The 22,738-nt window shown below is 40.8% G+C and overlaps 2 protein-coding genes across 2 annotated transcripts in view; both read right to left on the bottom strand.

Annotated features, from left to right (window-relative positions):
* Window positions 1-1,403: 1,403 nt before the first annotated feature.
* The window catches only part of LOC141556874 (zinc finger protein 519-like), a 43,078-nt gene continuing 21,743 nt past the window's right edge, over window positions 1,404-22,738 (bottom strand). Inside the window, exons 3-6 of the mRNA XM_074291777.1 lie at window positions 20,994-21,044; window positions 16,032-16,158; window positions 3,933-4,017; window positions 1,404-1,798 (exon numbers count right to left, since the gene is read on the bottom strand). Of these exons, the coding sequence (XP_074147878.1) occupies window positions 1,756-1,798; window positions 3,933-4,017; window positions 16,032-16,158; window positions 20,994-21,044 (306 nt within the window). The 3' untranslated portion in view covers window positions 1,404-1,755. The remainder of the gene's footprint in view (window positions 1,799-3,932; window positions 4,018-16,031; window positions 16,159-20,993; window positions 21,045-22,738) is intronic.
* On the bottom strand, window positions 6,714-15,545 carry LOC141552178 (uncharacterized). The gene is made up of 2 exons (XM_074284636.1): window positions 15,519-15,545; window positions 6,714-12,022 (listed from the first exon to the last, which is right to left on the bottom strand). The coding sequence occupies exons 1-2, from the start codon at window positions 15,543-15,545 to the stop codon at window positions 10,358-10,360; spliced, it is 1,692 nt and encodes a 563-aa protein (XP_074140737.1). The 3' UTR covers window positions 6,714-10,357.

Genomic DNA, 22,738 nt, shown 5'->3' with positions numbered 1-22,738 from the left:
GATATTCCCACATCTGGCCAATCTCTCCTATGTGTAGTCCATCTGTCAGCTTCTTAATTCATTTTCTTGACTCTTATTCTCTGCAGATTCTAGAGCTCCAGAAGTGTCTTTAGGTCACTTGTTTCTCATAAAGGGACTGGCAACATCTTCCTCATATATATATTTTTTAAGTTAACGAAGGGCCTCTTATCTCCATCCTAGCTACTCTTGTTTCTATGTAATGAAATGTTATAATTAAGGAATATATGTCCCAGAAAAATAAAATCAATCATAAATAAATACATGAATTGTTTTGCCCAGAACCACATCATCTGCAGAGCAGTCTCGGGCCCTCAGTGTAATAAGAGAAAGCTCTATTTCATTTGTCTGGAAACTGCTGCCATGATAAAACTTTGTTCCAGCTTCTCAGGAAGCCAAACACATCTTTTCTTTATATCATCACACTAAACTTCCCCTCAGGATATGTTGTGCTTCCCAGCTTTTCACAAACTCTTGGCAATTTTTTTTTTTTTTTGCACATTATGTATCCTTTTCCTTTCTTTATGACCTTTTTGGGATACAGGCCTAGTAGATGAATCAAAGAGTATGTGCAGTTTGCTAGCCCTTTGAGCATAGTTCCAATTTGCTCTCCAGAATGGATGGATCAGTTCACAACTCCACCAACAATGTATTAATGTCCCAGTTTTCCCATATCCTCTCCTACACTTATTATCATTTCTTTTCATTTTAACCAATCTAAAAGTTGTGTAGTGGTATCTCAAAGTTCTAATATGCATTTCTCTAATCAATAGTGATATTGAAGTGGGAGGGAAACTGTTCTCTTTACTGATGCTATATTCCCTTTATTGAAACTGTATTTCCTTTTTATCTGTGATCCCTTTTGGAGTGTCAGCCCCTCCTGGAGAAGGCATATCCCCCCCCCCCAGATAAATTATCTTTCTGGGATGCCAGAGCCTTTGATTCAATTAGAAATCCTGGTCAAAAAGCACCTCTTTGAAGTGTTGTTAATTCCAATAGATCTGGCCTAGAAATTGATAAGCATCTAAGCAAGGGAATCTCGGCTCCTGAAGCCCAAGACTCCTTAAAAAGGGCAGTTTCTGGGTTCACTCTTTGCAGAAGCCAAAGCAATTTGCCTGCTGGGAAGGCATTCTTAGCACCAGATTCCATTTCTCTAATAGAAGTCAGTCTCTTAGAAAACTGGTTTCTATCCAACAATAAACTTTCATTTTTGCAATTTATAATTTGGGATAAGTGAATCCTTTCACTTTAAACCTGCGGCTAACCAAAAGGGAGATTTTTTTTAAATTTTATTTGTAAATTTTTTTGACATTATATATGCATGAGTAATTTTTTTTATAACATCCCTTGTATTCATTTTTCCAAATTATCCCCTCCCTCCCTCTACTCCCTCCCCTTGATGACAGGCAATCCCATATATTTTACATGTGTTACAATATAACCTAGATACAATACATGTGTGTAAATACCATTTTCTTGTTGCACAATAAGCATTAGATTCTGAAGGTACACGTAACCTGGGTAGATAGATAGTAGTGCTAACAGTTTACATTCACTTCCCAGTTTTCCTTCTCTGGGTGTAGTTGTTTCTGTCCATCATTGATCAACTGGAAGTGAGTTGGATCTTCTTTATGTTGAAGATATCCACTTCCATCAGCATACATCCTCATACAGTATTGTTGTTGAAGTGTACAGTGATCTTCTGGTTCTGTTCATTTCACTCAGCAACAGTTCATATTAGTCTCTCCAGGCCTCTCTGTATTCCTCCTGCTGGTCATTTCTTACAGAGCATTAATATTCCATAACCTTCATATACCATAATTTACCCAACCATTCTCCAATTGATGGACATCCATTCATCTTCCAGTTTCTAGCTACAAAAAGAGCTGCCACAAACATTTTGGCACATACAGGTCCCTTTCCCTTCTTTAGTATTTCTTTGGAATATAAGCCCAATAGCAGCACTGCTGGGTCAAAGGGTATGCACAGTTTGATAACTTTTTGGGCATAATTCCAGATTGCTCTCCAGAATGGTTGGATTCTTTCACAACTCCACCAACAATGCATCAGTGTCCCAGTTTTCCCACATCCCCTCCAACATTCATCATTATTTGTTCCTGTCATCTTAGCCAATCTGACAGGTGTGTAATGATATCTCAGAGTTGTCTTAATTTGCATTTCTCTGATCAGTAGTGATTTGGAACACTCTTTCATATGAGTGGAAATAGTTTCAATTTCATCGTCTGAGAATTGTCTGTTCATATCCCTTGACCATTTATCAATTGGAGAATGGTTTGGTTTCCTATAAATCAGGGTCAGTTCTCTATATATTTTGGAAATGAGACCTTTGTCAGAACCTTTCCTTTTAAAAATATTTTCCCAATTTGTTACTTCCCTTCTAATCTTGTTTGCATTAGTATTGTTTGTACAGAAACTTTTTAGTTTGATGTAATCAAAATCTATTTTGTGATCAATAATGATCTCTAATTCTCCTCTGGTCATAAATTCCTTCCTCTTCCACAGCTCTGAGAGGCAGACTATTCTCTGTTCCTCTAATCTATTTATGATCTCATTCTTTATGCCTAAATCATGGACCCATTTTGATCTTATCTTGGTATATGGTGTGAAGTGTGGATCCATATCTAATTTCTGCCATACTAATTTCCAGAAACTGGTATATTTTCTTAGGCACTTCGGCCCCACCCCCTATCTTACTAGTTCAGATTTATTTGGAAGTCCTTTAAACAGTCCTTTTCATTTTTTACTCCTTGTTTAAGTTTACTGGATTATCATTTCCTGGTTATGCTTTAACTTTGAAATCCCTTATTCTGCTGGAATTGCCCTGGCAGACTCAGTTTTGGGGATTATTTTTTAGAAACAACTAGAAATCAGACACCTGTCCTGGGACTGACAGTCTCTCTGATCTGTTTCTCCACTCCTGTAACCCCAGTTCCTTAATTAGTACTTCAGCATTCTTAAAAGGACCTTGCAGTTTGGTATCAGGCCTCTAAAAGTTCTAGGTTTGCCTGCCTTGGTCTAACTGGATAATCTGCTCAGAAATCTGATCCTTTCTGCAACTCTGTCTGTTCCTCTAGGTGGGAACATTCCTCCAAGCCTCACCCTTCTCCCCTGGAGAGGGTTGCCCTCTCTTGAGTCCTGCTCTTCTGCTAAGGCAGAGGCTCAGTTAAATGCACACATGACCACAGAGCTAACTCACAGTGAACTGTCCATCTCAAACTGAATTCTCTGGCTGAGATGCTCCCCAACTGCAGAGGACCTGACATGATTGCAATAGGGAGCCTGTGTATTGCTGATTAACTCTGGGGTTATCAAGGAGAGACTTGTCCTTGCTATAAGTCCTTGCATTGTTCTAGCTTTATTTTGGTTTTTATTTGGTTTATCTACTTCACATAGGGTTGGTCAAAATTAAGACCTTCTAGAGGAAGGTAATTCAAGGATTGGAAAAGTTAGGAGAGACTGTGGAATGTTGTGCCACAGTTCCCTTTTAATGTCCTGATATAGTTTCCCTAATTGTCCTACTCAGTTCCTCTGCCTCAGGTTAAAACCATTCCCTCTTAATGTCAGATAAGTTAAAGGTCTTACCTAAGATGTAAGACCATCATTAGAATATCAGGAGCCTCTCCAGTATCTCCCTCTATTATGTCATCCTAGATGCCTCCCCCCATTAGGTCATCATTCTTGTTACACTATAAAATAATCTCGTATTGGACATTCATTGCTGGATTCTTGGAGACAATACTCTCATTCAGCCCTAGGACCAAACCATGGATCAATTTGGTCCCAGGAAATCTCTCCTATTAAATAAATTATTAAATACTGCCTAATCTTTATCTTGCCTCATTTTCTCCAGCATTACAATTTTACTTCTCCTGTAATTTGCTTTCCCCTCTTACCTTAATTGTTGCTCTCTCCTTCGAGGACATCTAAAGGACCCTGTCTGTTCAGGTGCCACATGTTGGAGTCCAGGTCCAGTGAACACTGAGAGTGTGAATGAATACCAGAGGCCAGGTGGAAATTATGCTTTGTGATCTCCATTTATTAATCTTCATATTTTATATTATTTATAATAATTAAGGCTTAACATGCCTTGTAGGCTAGTGTCACAACATTACCAGCTATCTTCAAGTGATATCACATCCCTGCAGGGTTAATGCACAATCCATACTTAGACATTTCAGTATCCACCTTAACTATCAATTCCAAAATACTTATCAACACAGAATTGCAAATAGCCTAGTGTGATGCTCACCAACCTTAACAGAATTATAAGTAGTTGTGATGTGTTATCAATACCAAAGTACTTGCCAAAACAGAGTAGTAAATGGAAGAAATGATCATACTAATGTATTTGCTTCATGTCTGACCTTAATTCATTGTTAAAGGGTAGATAGTATGGTTAAAATGCCTTCTTCCTGTTGCAGGCATTCACCATCAGGATTATCCTGATTTTATGAAATATTCCTTAAAAATTAATAGAGAGATAATTTGCATTGCCAATAATTTGCATTGCTATGTAATGCCAGAAAAATAGAGGCAAGATAGAGATTAGAAAGTATTTTATTTGAAAGGGAGAGATTTACTGGAACCAAATGGCTGCATGGTTTGGTCCCAAGGCTGAATGAGACTATGGTCTCCAAGAATCCAGCACATCAATGTGAGTTCTGAATAATCTATATACATGTGGCTTAGACTGAGGGGTAGATGGCAGCAGGGGCAGAGTCAGGGTACTGAGAGCAGGAACAGGACTATAGATCTGCTTCTGACAGGATGGGGAGCCATGTCCATGCCCAGACCTTTTGAGCTCCCAGAGAAGGTATGATCTCATTTTGAGCAAAGAGAAGGCCCCTGAATACTGCACCCAGAAGGCCTGAGGAGCTGCCCTCCAGGTGAGTGAGGAGAAAGCAGGGTCATCAGAGCTGTGGTTACAGGAGGCTTCTAGGAGCTACCTTGACTTAAAAGCTGGGTTTAGGGGAGAAGGACCAGCCTGGGAATTTTTTTATCAGATGTCTTTTGGCAGTGGCTTCCCAGATTAGTCACTGAATCTTGTTTTTCCTTTTATAAAATGAGTGGTTGCGCGCTATGACCTTGAAGGTCCAGACTTCCAGGGATCATCTGTGATCCTATAAGAAGCCATTGTGAGGAATTTGGGAAGTGCCCCCTACCTTCCAGGCTCTGGGTAAAGCACCAGGAACAGAAAGGGATGCAAAGGACACCTGCTCTCATGGTGGTCACAGACTGGTGGGGCAGACAGTCATAGCAACTATGTAGAAACCCACTGTGGACCAGAAAAATTGGAAAACTTCAGTGCCTTACTAGGTCACTAATTAGTGAGAATAGTGGTTTAAGGAAAGCACCACTGGGAAGGAAATAGTCAAAATGAAATAAAGTAATGAGTTTTTATACAGCAACTCCTATGTATCATGCACTGTATGAATACTGTATCATTAGACCCATTTTACAGATAAAGAAACTGAGGAAAACAGACTGCCTGTAACTTGACTAGCAAGGAATTCTACTAAAAGTGTCAAATTATTTGTTAAGTACTGTTAAAAACATTTTTTTTTTGAGTCATGACAAGTGTTACATTAAATGACCAGTGTACTTAAAGGTCAATTGCAAGTATTGATTTATAATCTATTTTTAAAATAATGTTTAATATTGAATTTAATGTTGAATTTCTTCAGATATTACTTTTTTTTCTATCACTGAAATGCTACTGAATGACAAACCTATGTTGCCAACCAGTTCCTTTAAGAAACTGTCAGATAAAAGAAGAGTAATATAAACAGATGGTAAGTTCAAATTAGAAACAACCTTAAGATTTCAATGATTGGCACGTCAAAGTCAGTTTTGTAGAAAGGTTGGGGTCTTCTATGATGATTTCATGATGACCTCCACTGGGCATTCCTTGTGACCATGGTTTTCAAGTAGCCTGCCATCACTATGTAATGCAGACCCAGAGGGGCAGCTAGATGGCACAGTGGATAGAGCTCTGACCCTAAATTCAGGAGGATGGGAGTTCAAATGTGACCTCAGACACTTCTTTGCTGCATGATCCCTAGTCAGACACTTAACCTCAATTGCCACCAAAAATTAAACAAACAATAATGCAACCCAAATAACATCTAGCTCTGGTGATTACAAGTCTGATGAGATGTGATTACTGGGTAACCAAGGAATGAGAGAACTACTCTCTTGCAACGAGAGACAGCCACTAATGTCTTTTCATGCCTATGGCCATTTGCATATGAATGTCTAATCTTCCTGGAATTTTGGAAGCAATTTTGCCCTAAGTTGAGAAACTGAAAGATGTTGTACTTAGAAGCCTTGAGTTTGATGTAATCACCGCATGATCTCATAAAGCTGTGTATTCCTGGTCATGATACTTTGAAATCACTGCAGAAAGATAATTGTAAAGGAAGATAGATGCACCTAGAAATTGATCTAGAGGACAATTTACCACTTAAGGTAGCACTAACGAAAGTTTGGGTCAAATCAAGACAGGTAAAGAAGAACTCTAACCAAACTCACAGTTTAAGTAAAGTTGCAAATTACAAAATCGATCCTCAAAAGTTAATATTTCTAGATAATAATGAAAAAGAAAAAGTAGCAATAATTGAAAGAGAAATCTCTTTTCAAATAAATAAAATATATGCATAATATCTGGGGATTAACCTTCTAAAGAATCTCAAAGACTTGCATAGATTCAATGACAAGGAAATCATAAAAAAGAAAAGAAAAAAAAAGACAATCTAAATCTAAAAGATTATCCACAGCTCTTGGCCAGGATTCAATACAACAAAAATGACATTACTGCCCAAAAGAATATCCATTTTTAATATTATACTAATGTTGTGAATGAAATGTTACACATAGGGTGTTCCTGGGAAAGACCTTAGTACACATCAAACCTTAAACATTTTTTTCTTCTGGGTTTTTTTTTTTTGTCCTTTTTTTTTTTTTTATAATAGCTTTTTATTTTCAAAATACATGCAACGATGGTTTTCCACATTCACCCTTGCAAAACTTTGCATTACAAAATTTTCTCCCTCCCTTCTTACCTCCCACTTCTTCTAGACAGCAAGCAATCCCATACAGGCTAAACAAGTGCAGTTCTTCTAACCATATTTCCCCATGTAGCATGTTACCCAAGAAAATCAGATCAAAAGGGGAAAAAATGAGAAAAAGAAAAAAATCAAGGAAGCAACAACAAAAAAAAGTGAAAATCCTGTCTTAGGAGTACCCCATGGTACTCTCTCTGGGTGTAGATGATGCTCTCCATCCCAAGGCTGTTGGAAGTGGGAGAATCACCTCACTGGCCTTAAATACATATTAACTGTGGGACCCAGAAGCAATTCCTTAACATTTGTCTCAAATTATGAGAAATGAGGATAATGGCTTTGGAGTAACTGAGCCAAGTGATGAAGGAGAGAGAAAGACAGAGACAGAGTGCTGGCATCCTCAAGAAAGGAAATTTGGGAAGGGGTGGGGTGCAGTTTATGACTTTGAGGAGAGGTAAAAGGTTTTGCTTTGGACATGGTAAGTCCTTGTTGCAGTTGGGGTCATAATTCAAGAAAAATTTACTGGTTATACTCCTTACCCTCCCCACACTTATTATTTATTTACTTTTACAATTACATGTACAGATAGTTTTCAACACTCATTTTTATAAGATTCGTGTTCCATATTTTTCACCCTCTTCCTATTCCCCGTCCCTTCCCAAGAAAACAAGCAATCTAAAGTAGGACAACCATGTTAAGCATATTTCCTCATAAGTCATATCATGAAAGAGGAATTAGAACAAATGGGAAAATGATTGGGAAAAGAAAAAAATGAAAATAGTATGTTTGTGCTATATTCAGACTCTATAGTTCTTCCTCTGGATGTAGACAGCATTTTGCAACATGGATCTTTTGGAATTGTCTCAGATCACTGTATTCCTTAGAATAGCAAAGTCTATCAAAGCTGAATCAGCTCCCCAATGGAGCTATTACTGTGCACAATCTTCTTGTGGTTCTGGCATCAGTTCTTGTAAGCCTTTCCAGGTTTTTCTGAAATCTGTCTTTGTTCTCAAAGCATCCTGATGCCACCAGAGCCTCATGTCTTGCTCTGCAAGTGAATTGGTTTTAAGTGAGGCAGAACTTTGCAAAGTTACTAGCCTCACTCGATCCTTCAGTCAGCCCAGGGGCAAGAGATAGACCCAGACAACTGGTAAAGGCTCCCATTTCTGGCTAATGTACAAACCTATTGAGAATGACAGATTCTAGGGTCTCAGAGTTGTGTTTGTCCATTGGTAGAACAAAGAGATCATAAAATTAAAAGATTTTACAAGCTAATTTGTTGTAGTCCAGTTGGTATCATCTTTGGCAGTTGCCTCTCCAATTGTCAAGGGAGTCATATGCTGATCAAAGCATTTTCTGAAATTTCTTGGTGTCCTCTGTTGGGATAATTGACATTGCTCATAGTTCACATGAAAGAATTGTAGAACAAGGAAGATGAGATGGACACATGGGAAAGAAGAGCACTGATGAGTGGATAGCCAGAACAAGTGCCCTTCAGATGGTAGGAGAAAGTAAGGAAGGACTCCATCATATTGAATGGATCTTTTGTGAATTTATGTGAAACATAGGCAAGAAATACACAGGATGGATACAGACATGAATCTCCATGGTTGCAAGAAATTTCAAATTGAAAAGAGCACTGGTTTTTGAGGGAGTCACTGATGTTGGGTTTTGCTCCTTTCAATCCATCTCTATTCATTTCCATATTCCCAGGTTCCTCTGAATTCTTCCTATCCAGTTTTTCATGTGACATCATTAAAATATGTTCATCACCACAATTTGTTTAGACATTCTCCAACTAAACAACACTTATTTTGTTTCTTTTTTGTACCTACATTATGTTTTGCTACCAAAAAACCAAACCAAAACAAAACAAAAACAAAAACAAAGTAAAACAACACCTGTAACCTCTCCCTCAGAGGTTACTGATTGTCAGTCTTGCCTTAACCTAGGCCTTCAGAAATCTCTGGCTGTTATGGGCCAGAACTTCAAACAAAGGCTTCTTACAAGGTACTAAGTCAGTGGAATTGATAGACAATAGTGATCTAGTTTAGCATGCTTCAGTATGATAGATTTAATCTTACAACAAATAATGGTTTCCTAGTGACATAATGATTGGTGTATACTCAGTGTAGAACATATAAGCTAGGAGCCTCAAGCAGGATTCATTCCGGGAGATTCAGAGGCCAAGAGTTCAAGCTCTCGGAACCAAGGAGAGAGATAGGCCTCCAAGAAAACTAGCTGAGCCCCAAGTGAAGGAGACAAGATTTTGAAAGAGATAATAAAGGATTTGGACTTTAACACCTGGCTGCACTTGTGGTGATTACTAAACTGAAACAAAGACTCCTCCCAGACACCCCCAAGGAAACCAAAGAAAAAGAAAACATTACATCTAGCCACTGCCTCAATGAGCAGTGGTTCTCTTGTCCAACAGAGCACCCAAACAAGTGGCTTGTTAGCTTTATTCTAGGTGATCACATCCTGTACTACTCCTGCACTTTCCCACTGAACTCCTACTGCCTCCACCTACTTCCAGGTCCCCACTACTTGTATTGGGAATAGGAGGTCACACACACAGCCAATAAAAAAAGGAGCCATCTCCTGTTGATGATGCAGTTTCAATGTGACCAGAGCTTCCCTCTCCTGAGGCAGTCCCTACTAGCTGTAGAGGTTACATCTGGGTGCCTCAGGCATCAAAGCTTCTTGACTTCTTCATTATGCTATGCGAGGTTCCTCTCAAGACCCTTACAAACAACAACAAAAAAAGCCACCACAATGATTATTTTAGTGTAGCTAGAACCTTTGCTTCCCTCATTCCTTAGAGTTCAAGCCTTGCAGCAGAGTCTCTGTGTCACAAAGTCTGAACATTTGATCAACTTTCAATAAATCTTAATCAGATGGACCAATTCATAACTAAATACATTATATTATTGTGCCTCTAATTCTGTAACCCCCCCAACACTTTTTCTAGCTTTTAGGGTCATCTCTGCCTATTTGATGGATGTAAGCTGAAACTTCGGAGTTGAAACCTTTCATTCCTAAAGGAATCTTAATAAAAAAAAAACAAAACACATTTTCTGCCTGAATATGGCAAGAAATCTATTTCATGAGCTGCATAGTTATATATTTAGGAAGGATGTGCAAGTTTTCTCATTCAACAAAGCTCTAGCTTGATTGAGAATTTCCCATATTGTGCTGAGTCTCCCAAATGCCAATCATACCCAGAAAACTTAGTGATGTGACCTGAATTATTAGCCCTAATCTGAACCTGAGGACCCAGGAATAAGTGGCACATAAGTCTTTCCACATTGGTTATATCCATAAGGTTTTTCTCCAGTGTAGATTCTCTGATGCATAGAAAGATAACCCTTCTGAATAAAAGTTTTTTCACATTGGTTATATTTATAAGGCTTCTCCACAATATGGATTCTCTGATGTATAGTAAGAGCTCCTTTATGACTAAAAACCTTTCCACATTGGTTACATTCATAAGGTTTCTCTTCAGTGTGGATCCTCTGATGTACAGTAAGAGCTCCTTTATGAATAAAAGCCTTTCCACACAGGCTACATTCATTAGATTTGTCTCCAGTATGGATTCTCTGATGTCGAGTAAATGCTCGCCATCTTATAAAAGCCTTCCCACACTGGTTACATTCATAAGGTTTCTCTCTAGTATGGATTCTCTGATGTACAGTAAGTGCTCCCTTTCTTCCAAAAGTCTTTCCACACTGGTTACATTCATAAGGTTTCTCTCCAGTATGGATTTTCTGATGTCGAGTAAGCGCTCCCTTTGTTGTAAAAGCCTTTCCACACTGGTTACAAGTATAAGGTTTCTCTCCAGTGTGGATTCTCTGATGTACAATAAGAGCTCCCTTTTGTATAAAACTCTTTCCACACTGATTACATCCATAAGGTTTCTCTCCAGTGTGGATTCTCTGATGTACAGTAAGAGCTCCCTTTACTGTAAAAGTCTTTCCACATTGGTTACATCCATAAGTTTTCTCTCCAGTGTGGATTCTCTGATGTTCAATAAGCGTTCCCCTTCTTATAAAAGTCTCTCCACATTGGTTACATGTATAAGGTTTCTCTCCAGTGTGGATTCTCTGATGTCTAGTAAGAGCTGCTTTTTGTATAAAACCCTTTCCACACTGATTACACCTATAAGGTTTCTCTCCAGTGTGGATCCTCTGATGTAGAGGAATACTCTGCTTATATTTGAAAGTCTTTCCACATTGGTTACATGTATAAGGTTTCTCTCTAGTGTGGAGTCTCTGATGTAGAGCAAGAGATTCCCTTCTTATGAAAGCTTTTCCACATTGGTTGCATTCATAAGGCTTCTCCCCAGTGTGGAGTCTCTGATGTACAGTAAGAGCTCCCTTTTGTCTAAAAGCCTTTCCACACTGGTTACATTTATAAGGCTTCTCCCCAGTATGAATTCTCTGATGTACAATTAGAACTTCCCTTCTTCTAAAAGCCTTTCCACACTGGTTACATTCATAAGGTTTTTCCCCAGTGTGGATTCTCTGATGTACAGCAAGAGATTCCCTTTTTGCAAAAGCCTTTCTACACTGGCTACATTTATAAGCTTTCCCTCTAGTGTGGATTCTCTGATGTGTAGTAAGAGTTCCCCTTTCTGCAAAAGCTTTTCCACATTGGTTACATTCATAAGGTTTCTCTCCAATATGGATTTTTTTATATTTATCACAGATATCTTTCAAAGTGAAATTAGCAGAACCATCACTGATGAATCTTGGCTTGAGACTTTCTACCACAGAAAAGCTTTCTTCTGTAGCATGTTCCTTTATTTCTAGTCTGAATTCTCTTTCTGGAAAAAAAAAGACAAAGAATAAAACAAATACAAACACTACACACACATACAGGCATGTGCTCACACAGACACACACATTTATATCCCCTTCTCTCTATCAGCAGAACAGAAATTCAGTTATTTTCTAAATCCCCAGTTAAAGATAAAAATCCTAACTGGGCACAATCAATCACTTTAAAAAAATCCCATTAGATCGAATGCCAAGATGACTTCATTTCTAATGACCTTGGTGCACAAATATATTAAATCCTCACAATAAACCTGGGACAATATGCAAAGCGCCTTCCCTCTCCCTTGGCGCTCAGTTCTGACCATCAGTTCAGAATAGTTGAGTACCTTGATCCAAATCCCAGCATCTGAGACAAATTTACCCCTATGAATGGGCGATCTCGGCCTATAGTGCTTGACAAGTTAACTCCACTGTCAATTTTTCCCATCACTTACTGGTGATAACTATCATTTTTTTTTCTTTTACACTATTTGAGGTCACATTCAGAATACTAAAACTAATGGTTTTTAATGTGTTGATTTTTCATATTTTATCTAAGGCAAAAGTGATTTTCTTGTAGTGTATTACTTTTTTTTTTGATGTAATCACTACTTATTTAAAAAAAAAAAACAAAAAAACAATTATCATCATATTCCCCTACTAATCATTTTAACAAACAGAATTTTTAAAAAATCCATCAAAGGGATTTAACCCCAAAATTAGTCAGTGCCACCTTAAGTGGTAAATTATCCTCTGTGACATGTATGTGCATCTATCTATCTTAACAACTATCTTTCTGCAGTGATTTCAAATCATCATAATCAGGAATAAGCTGCTTTGGGGGATCATGCAGTAATTACATCAAAATCTGAAGGCTTCTCATCAGTTTCTCAACTGAAATTGCTTCCAAAATTCCAGAAAGTTTGGACATTCAAGTACAAATGGCCCCAGGTAGGAAAGGACCCTTAGTATCTGTCTCTTGTTGCACAAGAATAGTTCTCTCATTCCTGGGTTACCAAGTAATCACATATGATCAAGCCAGTAGCCACCAGATCTAGATATTATCTGGCTTTCCATTCTTGCAGCAGTGAGGGCAGGCTACTTAAAAACCATAGTCCCTAGCAATGCAGAGTAGAAGACATCATAGAATTGTAATGGAAGTCTACAACCTTTCTATAAAAATGGACCTTGAAATGCCACTCACTGAAATGCTAAGATCATGTTCTAATTTGGGTGTATCCTCTGTTTATGTTACTCTTCTATCTGGCAGTTTTTCAAAGGCATTGGTTGGCAACATGAATTGGTCAGTCATGATGTAGCCATTTTACCAGTGGTAGAAAAAAACAGAAAATATCTGATGAAATTCTCTTCTTTTAAAGGTTGCTTTGCATTATTAAACATCGTTTTACACACACACACACACACACACACACACACACACACACACACACACAAAGGAATACTTGCAAGTGACCTTTAAATGCAATTTGTACACTATTAGTGCTGGAAATGTCATGAGTCAATAGAAATTTAAATCTTTTTAATAATAATTAGCAAATAATTTTGACTGGTTAGAGTTTTACAAAGTGAAATTCCAGCTCTCCAGTGGTAGAAAAAACAAAGTAGTATCTGAAGAAATTCTATCTTTTTAAAGGTTGCTTTGCATTATTAAACATTGTTACAAAAAAGGAAAGGACAATTGGGGAGGAAATAGTTAAAATGAAATAAAACAGTGAGCATTTATACTACACTTACTGTGTGTTATGAAGAGGATAAATATGGTCTCATATTATCCTCACGAGAACCATAAGACTTAGGTGCTAGTATTAGGCTCATTTTAGAGATAAACTGAGGAAAAGAGATATTCTGTAACTTGACTAGCAAGTTTCTCAGATGGGAAGAAAACTCAGGTCTTACTGATTCAAGACCTAATCAGCATTTTTTTCTACTGTCCCCCCAGTTCTATTCTAATTCTGAAACTAATATGATGAAAATGGTCAAACATGTGGAAAATAGAAAAATCAGACATGCTTTCCTTAAACCACTATTAACCTCACTGATTAGTAATTTAGTAAGGCACTGAATTTAAACAATTTTTCCTGATCCACAGTTGGTTTCTACATAGTTGCTGGTAGATTATCTGCCCCACCAGTCTGTGACCTCCATGACAGCGGATGTCCCTTGCATCTCTTTCTGTTCCCAGTGCTTAGCCGAGGGCCCAGCATGGAGCAGGCCCACAGAGTTTGGTGACTGGAAGTCTTAAGAAATGGCTCACCTTGGACAACCTGAGCTCTTTTGGCTCTTTCTGGAGAATTCCACTGTCTCAGATTCCAAGCAGTGATTCTTATAGGATCACAGATGATCACTGGGAGTTGGGACCCACAAGGCCATGGAGTGCAAGCCACTCATTTTATAAATGGGAAACTGAGATTCAATGACTAGTCCAGGAAACCACTGCCAAAAAATATATCTAAAAAAGAATTCCAAAACTGAGCTTTCTACCCCAAACCAAGTTTTTATTTTATGGTAACTCCTGAAGGCCTCTTGTAACCACAACTCTTTTTTCCTCACTCACCTGGAGAGCAGCTCCTCAGGCCTTCTGGGTGCAGCAACCAGGCTACTTCCCTTTGCTTAAAATAAGAGATCACATCTTCCCTGGGAACTGGAAGCCCTGGGCATGAAAAGCAGTTAGAGATGAAGGACAGAAGTGTGAAATTTAGATCTCTTTATGGAATGGGGTGAGGATCCAGAGCTGCTCCATTTTAAGATTCATCCCGTTCTATTCAAACGTGAGTCTATGGTCACCAACTAGTGCTTATTATCCTAGTAACCCATGAGAGGGTTTGCCCCATCATACTGTTATACAAGGGATTCTGAGAAAGAAGCAAATGCTCTTCCCCCTGTTGGGTTCCATTGAGGCAGAAACTTCTAACCCCATACCTGGGTAAAAAGGGTTCTTGAGCCTGAGTGGCCTCGGCCAGATCAAGAGGGACCTTAGTACTGGAACCCCTTCTTCATAGAAGGACAGACTTATTCCATAGGTTCTATTATCTAGAAATTAGCTGCAGCTGGTAGGGCAATGGAGGGAAACATGGCCAGAGAGGCATGAGTACCACTGTTTAAATTAATCCTTGGATGGTCAATAGCTATATATCCTTTGCTCAGTATAATCAACTGTTTGCCTTAGTTTCCTCAACTCTCCAACAGGGATAACAACATCACCTAATTTTCAAGGTGAATATATTAAATAGACACAATATTTTGTTTTATCTTTAATCTTACAAACAAGCATTTCCACAATTTAGTAAAAAAAAAAAATGATTGAACACGAAATGATAAATCTACAATTTAAAACTTCCTGATCCTTTCAAATAGACAACAAAATTATAAATGTTTTTCCTTCACTTTCCTGCCCCCACCCTCGAGATGTCTGCCACTGTACACAAATATATATGGTACATGTATACAACCATGTAGATACACATATATGTCAAATTATGCTATACATATTTCTAGTCATCAGTTCTTCCTTTGGATAAAAATAGCATCTTTGTTCATTTGTGCTTTTTCATCAGTTTGGTTACTTAGAATAACAACTTACTTGCTGGAAGTTGTTCTTACACAACATTGTTGCCACAGTGTTGTACAGAAAGCAGGTGGCTCAGCACCTGGCAAAGGAAATGCTTCTTCCCTCCCATTTCTTTCCCACCACCTGTGCTAGAATTTGAGGGCAATAAGAAAGAAGATTAAGGACAACTTACTGGGGACAACTAGATAACTAGGGGATAAAATGTATGCCCATTAAAAAGAATAATATTCCAATTGCTAGACTCATCCCAAAGAGCAATGGCGCGTAAGGCAAAGCTGCCGGAGACATTTTCAGAGTTTGGCAGATGAATTTGTGTCCAGTTAGAGTCGGCCAAAATAACCTCTGAAATGTGGTCCTGAGATGTCGTCCAATGTAAAGACATACAGGACGACCCTGTTGCTTGGACACAGCAGACCAGCACTTTCTCCTTTCTAATTGGTACTGCTCCCCCAAATCCTGCACCCTAGTAAATGATGATATGCCCTTTGATTGCAGATTCAGATTTAGCAGGGGAAAAGTCCTTACCCAGGGACAGCAGGTTCCAGGCATTCTCCAGCATGACCCCCTTGTACAGCTCCTTCTGAGGAGGGTCCAAGAGGCCCCACTCCTCCTGAGTAAAGTCCACAGCCACATCCCTGAATGTCACCCACTCCTAAAGCAGCAAAAGTCATGAGATGTAGAGCTCAGAGACACTTCAGAAATAGGGTTGGGGGAACTCTAACCCTTAATTTACAGCAGGAAACAAAGCAGAGAAGGGATCTGCTCAAAGGTCAGACCATTTCTGAGTGTCAGATCAACTCTGGGAACCAGGGTCAGTAAGAGTCTGACTGAATTTTGCCAAAATCATTGTATAGTGTTGTGACTGATGGTGTGGAGTTTGTCTCCAAGGGACGGCAGGTACCAAAAGTGGGGGTCCAGACATGTGAAGAATTCACCATGGCCATTCTCTCTGAGAAAAGGAGGATTTATTGAGAGGAATAGGTTACAGACCAAGTGAAGGGATACGATAATGGTAAATGTGAAATAGAGTGGGAGAGCCTATGAGAGACAAGGTCCTCAGTGGAACTCACAATTACCCAGTAGAAAGGGAGCTCCCCCCTGAGGCTGGGGCCGGCCCTCAGCTGGCAGGCTAATCTTGAAAGGGTGAGTTATCTGTAAGGAGAAGTGGGGTTGGGAAGCAATGAGAATTAGAGGAGATAACATGTGACACAAGGTAGGGGGAAAGTAAGGAATAAGACATCAAAAGGCAGAGTGCCCCTCTGACTGAGGGTAGCCACTATAGGATGGCCCACAAGTAGGTCTTGTCTGATATAAAATGGAGACCACCCTAACTTAACCTGGGGCCATCTCTTGGAGCAAAGCAAAAGTTTATTATATGTTCTCGAGAAGATTATCTCCCATTTGGGATACAAAGTTTGAGAGTAGGTGTTACAGAGCTCCAGCACAAAAATTCCCCATCCACCCTGCTGACCTTTAATCCCATTGGCTGGGCTTCAGGCCTAAGGGAGCCCTCCAGAAAGCAAAAGGCAGCCAATTAATTCAGATCTCCCCTAACTAGACAACACCTGATTTGGCAATGGAGAGTGGAGAGATTTTCCAGTGAATTACTCGATTCTATGGGGGGTGAAACTTGGGCCTGTGTTAGCTTTGAGGTGGGAGGAGCTTTACTCAGTTTTCTGAAAGATCTCACCCCATGCCATTCAGAGGGATAACTGTTCTCTGATTCTTTCCCTCTCCCCCTCCAAGAGAAGCTACTACAAACCTCTTTCCTTTATAAGCATCCCACAGTCCCCCTTTACCAACATGAGGTGGGGCTAATGCACTCCCAACCTGCTTTGAAGGAGAAAGCTCAGTTACCTCCTCTTTACTCACTGCCTCTACTTCTTTGGGGCTTCTCTGGCTGAACTCTCCACTCTGTCTTTGAATTGAGGGTCTCCTTCCCCCCCAGTCCCCTGTCCATCCTTCTGGGCCCTGTGGCTTCTTCTATGAATTGCCATGTTAAGGGAATGAAGAACCTCCTTCCAAAGAAAATAAAAGAGAACAGGCAGGGAAAGAAAATACACAAAAGTGAAGTGAATTACAATTAACATTCAAAGAAAATCTGCCCCTGGCTTAAGGAAAGTGTACAGAAGGGAAAGAGCCTGCCCATGGACTTAGGCCCTAAGGATGACAGTGTGTGGGACAAGACCTCCGGCTCCAATACATCAAATAGATGAAGGAGAGTTCTCAAGGCAAAAGCAGAAAGGCATTTTATTATGATCTCCAGAGAAAGGGCATCTCCCTCCCCACAAACAGTTAGGCAAGGAGAGGCAGCCCAGTTAACAGACAAGAATGATAGAAGGGTCTGGGCTAACACTCTCTATAGGCTGGATCTTTGCCCTGATTAGCCAGGACAAATGGCCTCCCATTCTAAATCACAAATGAGGAAAACTTTCAACCCAACCACATCTTTAGGATTACTGAATTACCTTACATGGGAGGTTCAATGCCAAGGTGGCCCCAGCAATGTCTCACAAAGCAAAGATCCCATCCTTGTAAACCATGTGATCTCTGGAGAGAGAAAGCAGGCCCTGGGCCACAGCGGACCCTTGCTCACTGTCTCCATTTTGTGAAACAGCTTTCACAGTTCACTTCATTCCATCCCCCCTCTCTTCAGTTGAAAGCTTCTCACATCAAAATTTATACATTTCTTCAATTTCTTGATTACTTCATTTTGGGGGTCTTACCTATACTCCAGTTTTCTGAATGATATTAGTGAAAAGTTGCATTATGCAGGAGGGATATAACAGCTTTCACAGTTCAATTCATTCAATAGGGACCCCAGAAAGACAAGGTAAAAAAAAAAAAAAAATGGACCCAATCATGAAGGAAATTCTGGACAGAGAAAACGAAATTCCAAGGGGAAAAATCCACAGATCATCCACAGAAACACGAAACACAGAAACAAACAAACAGAAAAAACAAAACCTAGGGCTACAAACTGCAAGGCTGACAATGGTTACCTTTAACAATTCAATTCAGACTGGAAAATGAATGGATGCCCATCACTGGAGAATGGTTGGGTAAACTGTGGTTTATGAAGGTTATGGAATATTACTGTTCTGTAAGAAATGACCAACAGGATGAATACAGAGAGGCCTGGAGAGACTTACATCAATTGATGCTGAGTGAAACGAGCAGAACCAGAAGATCGCTGTACACTTCAACAACAATACTGTATGAGGATGTGCTCTGATGGAAGTGGATATCTTCAACATAAAGAAGATCCAACTCACTTGCAGTTGATCAATGATGGACAGAAATAACTATACTCAGAGAAGGAACACTGGGAAATGAATGTAGAATACTTGCATTTTTGTTTTTCTTCCAAGGTTATTTTTACCTTCTGAATTCAACTCTTCTTGTGCAACAAGAGAACTGTTCAGTTCTACATACATATATTGTATCTAGGATATACTATAACATTTTTTTTTTCCTTTTCTGAGGCTGGGGTTAAGTGACTTGCTCAGGGTCACACAGCTAGGAAGTGTTAAGTGTCTGAGATCAAATTTGAACTCAGCTCCTCCTGAATTCAGGGCTGCTGCTCTATGCGCTGTGCCACCTAGCTGCCCCTACTATAACATATTTAACATGAATAAGACTGCCTGCCGTCCAGGGAAAGGAATGGAGGGAAGGAAGGGAGAAATCGGAACAGAAGTAAGTGCAAGCAATAATGTTGTAAAAAATTACCTAGGCATATGTTCTGTCAATAAAAAATTATTTAAAAAAAATTCAATTCAGAAGAAAAAGGTCCTACACAATAGAAGATAGATCTTCTCATACAATGGAACTGACTAAGTTTGGAATGGTAGAAGACAAATGCAAACCAAGGGGAAGGGATAGAAGAATACGTTCCAGAGAGCAGTGGAGCTGAGGGTGCAGTCCAGGGTAACCTATCCTGCAGATGAAGAATAAGGGACAAAAAGTATATATTCCACAGTAAAGGGGAGTCTAACATCCAGTAAAGGAGACTGAGAAGGTGTCAAAAAGTAGAAGGAAAGCCAGGAGACAGTCATGTCCTAAAAATTTAAAGACAGAGTCCTAGAGGAAAGAGTGATCAATAGTGTGAAAGGGTGGAGAATAGGATAGAAAAATGGAAATTGAGAAGATGAGTTCCATGGACTTAGAAAGAGAAGACCAACTGGGAGAGGAAGGAGAAGAGATTGAAAAGGTGCAGAAAGGAAGGAGGCCTAAAGAGGTTCTACTGATGATATTCTTAGAGGAGATAGGGGACTTCACGCTGAGACTTAGGGGTTTAGTCGCTGAAAAGGCAGGATTGAGATTTTTAAGAGAATGTGGAAGAAAAATAAAGGAAGAAGAGAGAGCAAATATCAGGAGGCAATGTTCCCAGCTATGGAGCCATGTTCTCCCTGACACCCTCTGTGATACATGGTATTCTGAAAGGAAAACAGTATGGGAGAAAGAGGAATCAGTGGGGTTGACCTAGAGCCAGTGGCAGAAAGCATCTAGAGGGCAGAGCTCAGAGTGGAAACATTGGAGTGGAAACATTGATTGTGTGAAGTATACAGGGGAAAGAGAAAGACCAGAGGAGTAGAGGTGCTATTATTGAGAGAATGAGCATGTAGGTTAAACAGAAATGGAAAATAGACAGAGAGGAGAAGGGGAGAAATCCTCCTTGGAAAGAGAAAGAAAAATGAATGAAATTAAAAAACTGATGAACAGAACTCTAGTTGAAGAGCAAGAGAGGAAGGGAAACTACAAGAGAACTAAAAAGAAAAGGGAGATGGATAAATGTAGAATGAAATGAAAACAAAAGCGATGAACAAATGTCTAAACAAATTGGAGGTAAAAAGTTGTGACATCTTCTAAATGGGACAACAGAGAAATACGCATTTCTTTGTCACATATGGAACGTCTATAAAAATGAACCACTGGGATATAGAGATGCTGCAGACAAAGGTAAATAGGCAGAAATAATTCATACATCCTTTTATTCCCTAAAGAAATAAGAATAGAGATTGATTCAAGGATCCCTGAAAAAAGATATAAATATAAATGGAGAATTACCAGTGACATATTCAACAATAACTGGGTCAGAGAACAGATCTCAGAAATGATAACATTGCACAAAAAAAAAAAAAATTATAATGTTTAAACAATATTCCCAAATTTCTAGGATTCAGCTAAAGTAAACCTCAGGGGGGAAAGAGACACAATCACACATTAAGCATTTAGAAAAAAAGATTAATTAAATCTGTATTCAAAAAAATTGATAAATCTAAAACAAGGATAAATGACAAGATATTAAAATCTCAATGAATCAGTCAGAAACACAGAAGAGATGGGCAGGGTTGTTCCTACTGTGTTAACATAATAACTATTTGTGTAAAGGAAAAATCCATGGTATCGCCACATTCACGCACCATCCTCCATGTCAAGCCAAATGCTTGTGATGGTTGATGTCAGGTCTGGGTGGACCGCACTCACCTGAGGAGGTCGGAGGCTCCCGGGGCCCATTCCCTCTGGCTGCAGGCTCCTCTGTACAAAGAGAAGTAACCAAGGAGACCATTTTGTCAAGTTCCTCCCTCTGGTCCCCAGTCTTTCTTCACCTCAGAGTCCTGCCGTCCCACCTTTTATGGCCCCACCAATGTAGCCACAAAGGTCTGAATCGGAGACGTCACATCTAAGGTTCTAAATTCTAGGCTTTTCTGAGGGTGAGACAGCCTGTGTCACCTGGAAAGTCCAGAAGAATCCAGGCTGGGGGGCACTGAGCCTGGGAGGGCTGCGGGCTCGCACAGGTGGAGCTGGGGCCTGGCGTCCAAGTGCAGACAGGAAGCCCCAAGCGGGAGACCGGACGGGCAGCAGCCCAGGAGGCCCGGGTTCAGTTAAGGGGGAGCAGGAAAGAGCTTTGGTCACTGGGTCCGAGCGGGGCTCCTGGGGGTCGGAAGGCGGGACTCGGGGATCCTTCAGGGAGTGAGTCTGGAGGAGAATCTGAGTTTCTGAGCAAGAAGAGAGGCCAGGGAGAAGGGACGCCTGGGTCCTGATCACAAGGCAGAAATCGGGACTCCCGGAATTCCCGGGGCAAAGTCGGAGGTCTGGGAGGCAAATCTGGGCGGGGGGAGCCCGGAAGTGCGGCACGTGGTGGAGAACTCTCCAGCAGCAAAGTTTAAGGGGGCGCCCCGGTAGAGTTGGGGGATACTCTCCACGAGGTGAGAGGAGGAGGAGACGCAGAGGGCGGGACAGCCCGCGGAAGCCCGCAAGGCGGGGGGACGCCGGCTCCGACCTACCTGGGGGCTGCACGCACGGTGGCGGCTTCCCGAAGACAAAGCGATCGGAGCTCCCCGGGACAAGGAGAGAGCCCGGAGCTCCCCGGGAAGGGAGGACGACCCAGGGGCAGGCAGAAAGATCGCCGCTCCGAGACTTCCGGCTCTCCTCCACCCCCTCTGCAGGGTCCTCGGGCTCCTCCGAACCCGCCCCGTCCATCCCCCAGGAGGGTGGAGCCTTCTCCTCTCCCCAGCAGGGCCAGGACTGCAGGCCCCTGCTCCATGGCCTTTTCTGCTGCCAACTCCTCCCAGACCTCCCCACTTCCCCCTCCGCCCCGCCTTTTCCCCTTCTTTCTATCTTCCCCCCCTCTCCGGAGCTCCCTCCACTGACTCTCCCTGAATCACAGGCTCGTTCATATTTACTCTGCTTTTTTTGAAATGGAGCCAATTTTGACTTCATATTTTCCCACTTTTCTTCTTCTTTATCACTTTACTATCTTTTTATGGTCTGCTCTCGCGCGGGCGCGCGTGTGTGTGTGTGTGTGTGAGTGTGTGTGTGTGTGTGAGAGTGAGTGTGTGTGTGTGAGAGTGAGTGTGTGTGTGTGTGTGAGTGAGTGTGTGTGTGTGTGTGTGTGTGTGAGTGAGTGAGTGTGTGTGTATGTGTGTGAGTGAGTGAGTGTGTGTGTGTGTGTGTGTGTGTGTGTGTATCTATGCATTTTTCTAATCTATTCATGACTGCTAAAATTCATGTTAAAGTTGGGCTGTGATCTGGTCTAAGGGGACACTTGCCAAGCTTCTTGCCTTGGGGTTTGGGCCTGGCTGCTGACCCGGGGCGGCCGGAGTTCTCAGTCCTGCTTGGCTGGGGTGCAGCCTGCTCCTTCCTGGCCTTGGGGCCCCCTGTGCGGAACAGAACCTTCCCCTGATCCCAGGGAGACAGAGCTTTCCTGCTGAACTTCTGGGCTGGAAACA

The sequence above is a fragment of the Sminthopsis crassicaudata genome, chromosome 1, assembly GCF_048593235.1.
Source record: "Sminthopsis crassicaudata isolate SCR6 chromosome 1, ASM4859323v1, whole genome shotgun sequence".
In the NCBI taxonomy this organism is placed as follows: domain Eukaryota; kingdom Metazoa; phylum Chordata; class Mammalia; order Dasyuromorphia; family Dasyuridae; genus Sminthopsis; species Sminthopsis crassicaudata.
Note: the sequence above shows the minus strand (reverse complement) of the source record. Positions and strands in the feature narration are given on the sequence as shown.

What these genes read in the sequence shown, in the direction of transcription:
- LOC141552178 (XM_074284636.1), bottom strand. Translation starts at nt 15,545, where the DNA reads ATGTTGTGTAAGAACAACTTCCAGCAA. An exon ending in GTAAGAACAACTTCCAGCAA is followed by an intron (nt 12,023 to 15,518) that starts GTAAGTTGTTAT and finishes TTCTGCTGATAG; the next exon opens with AGAGAAGGGGATATAAATGT.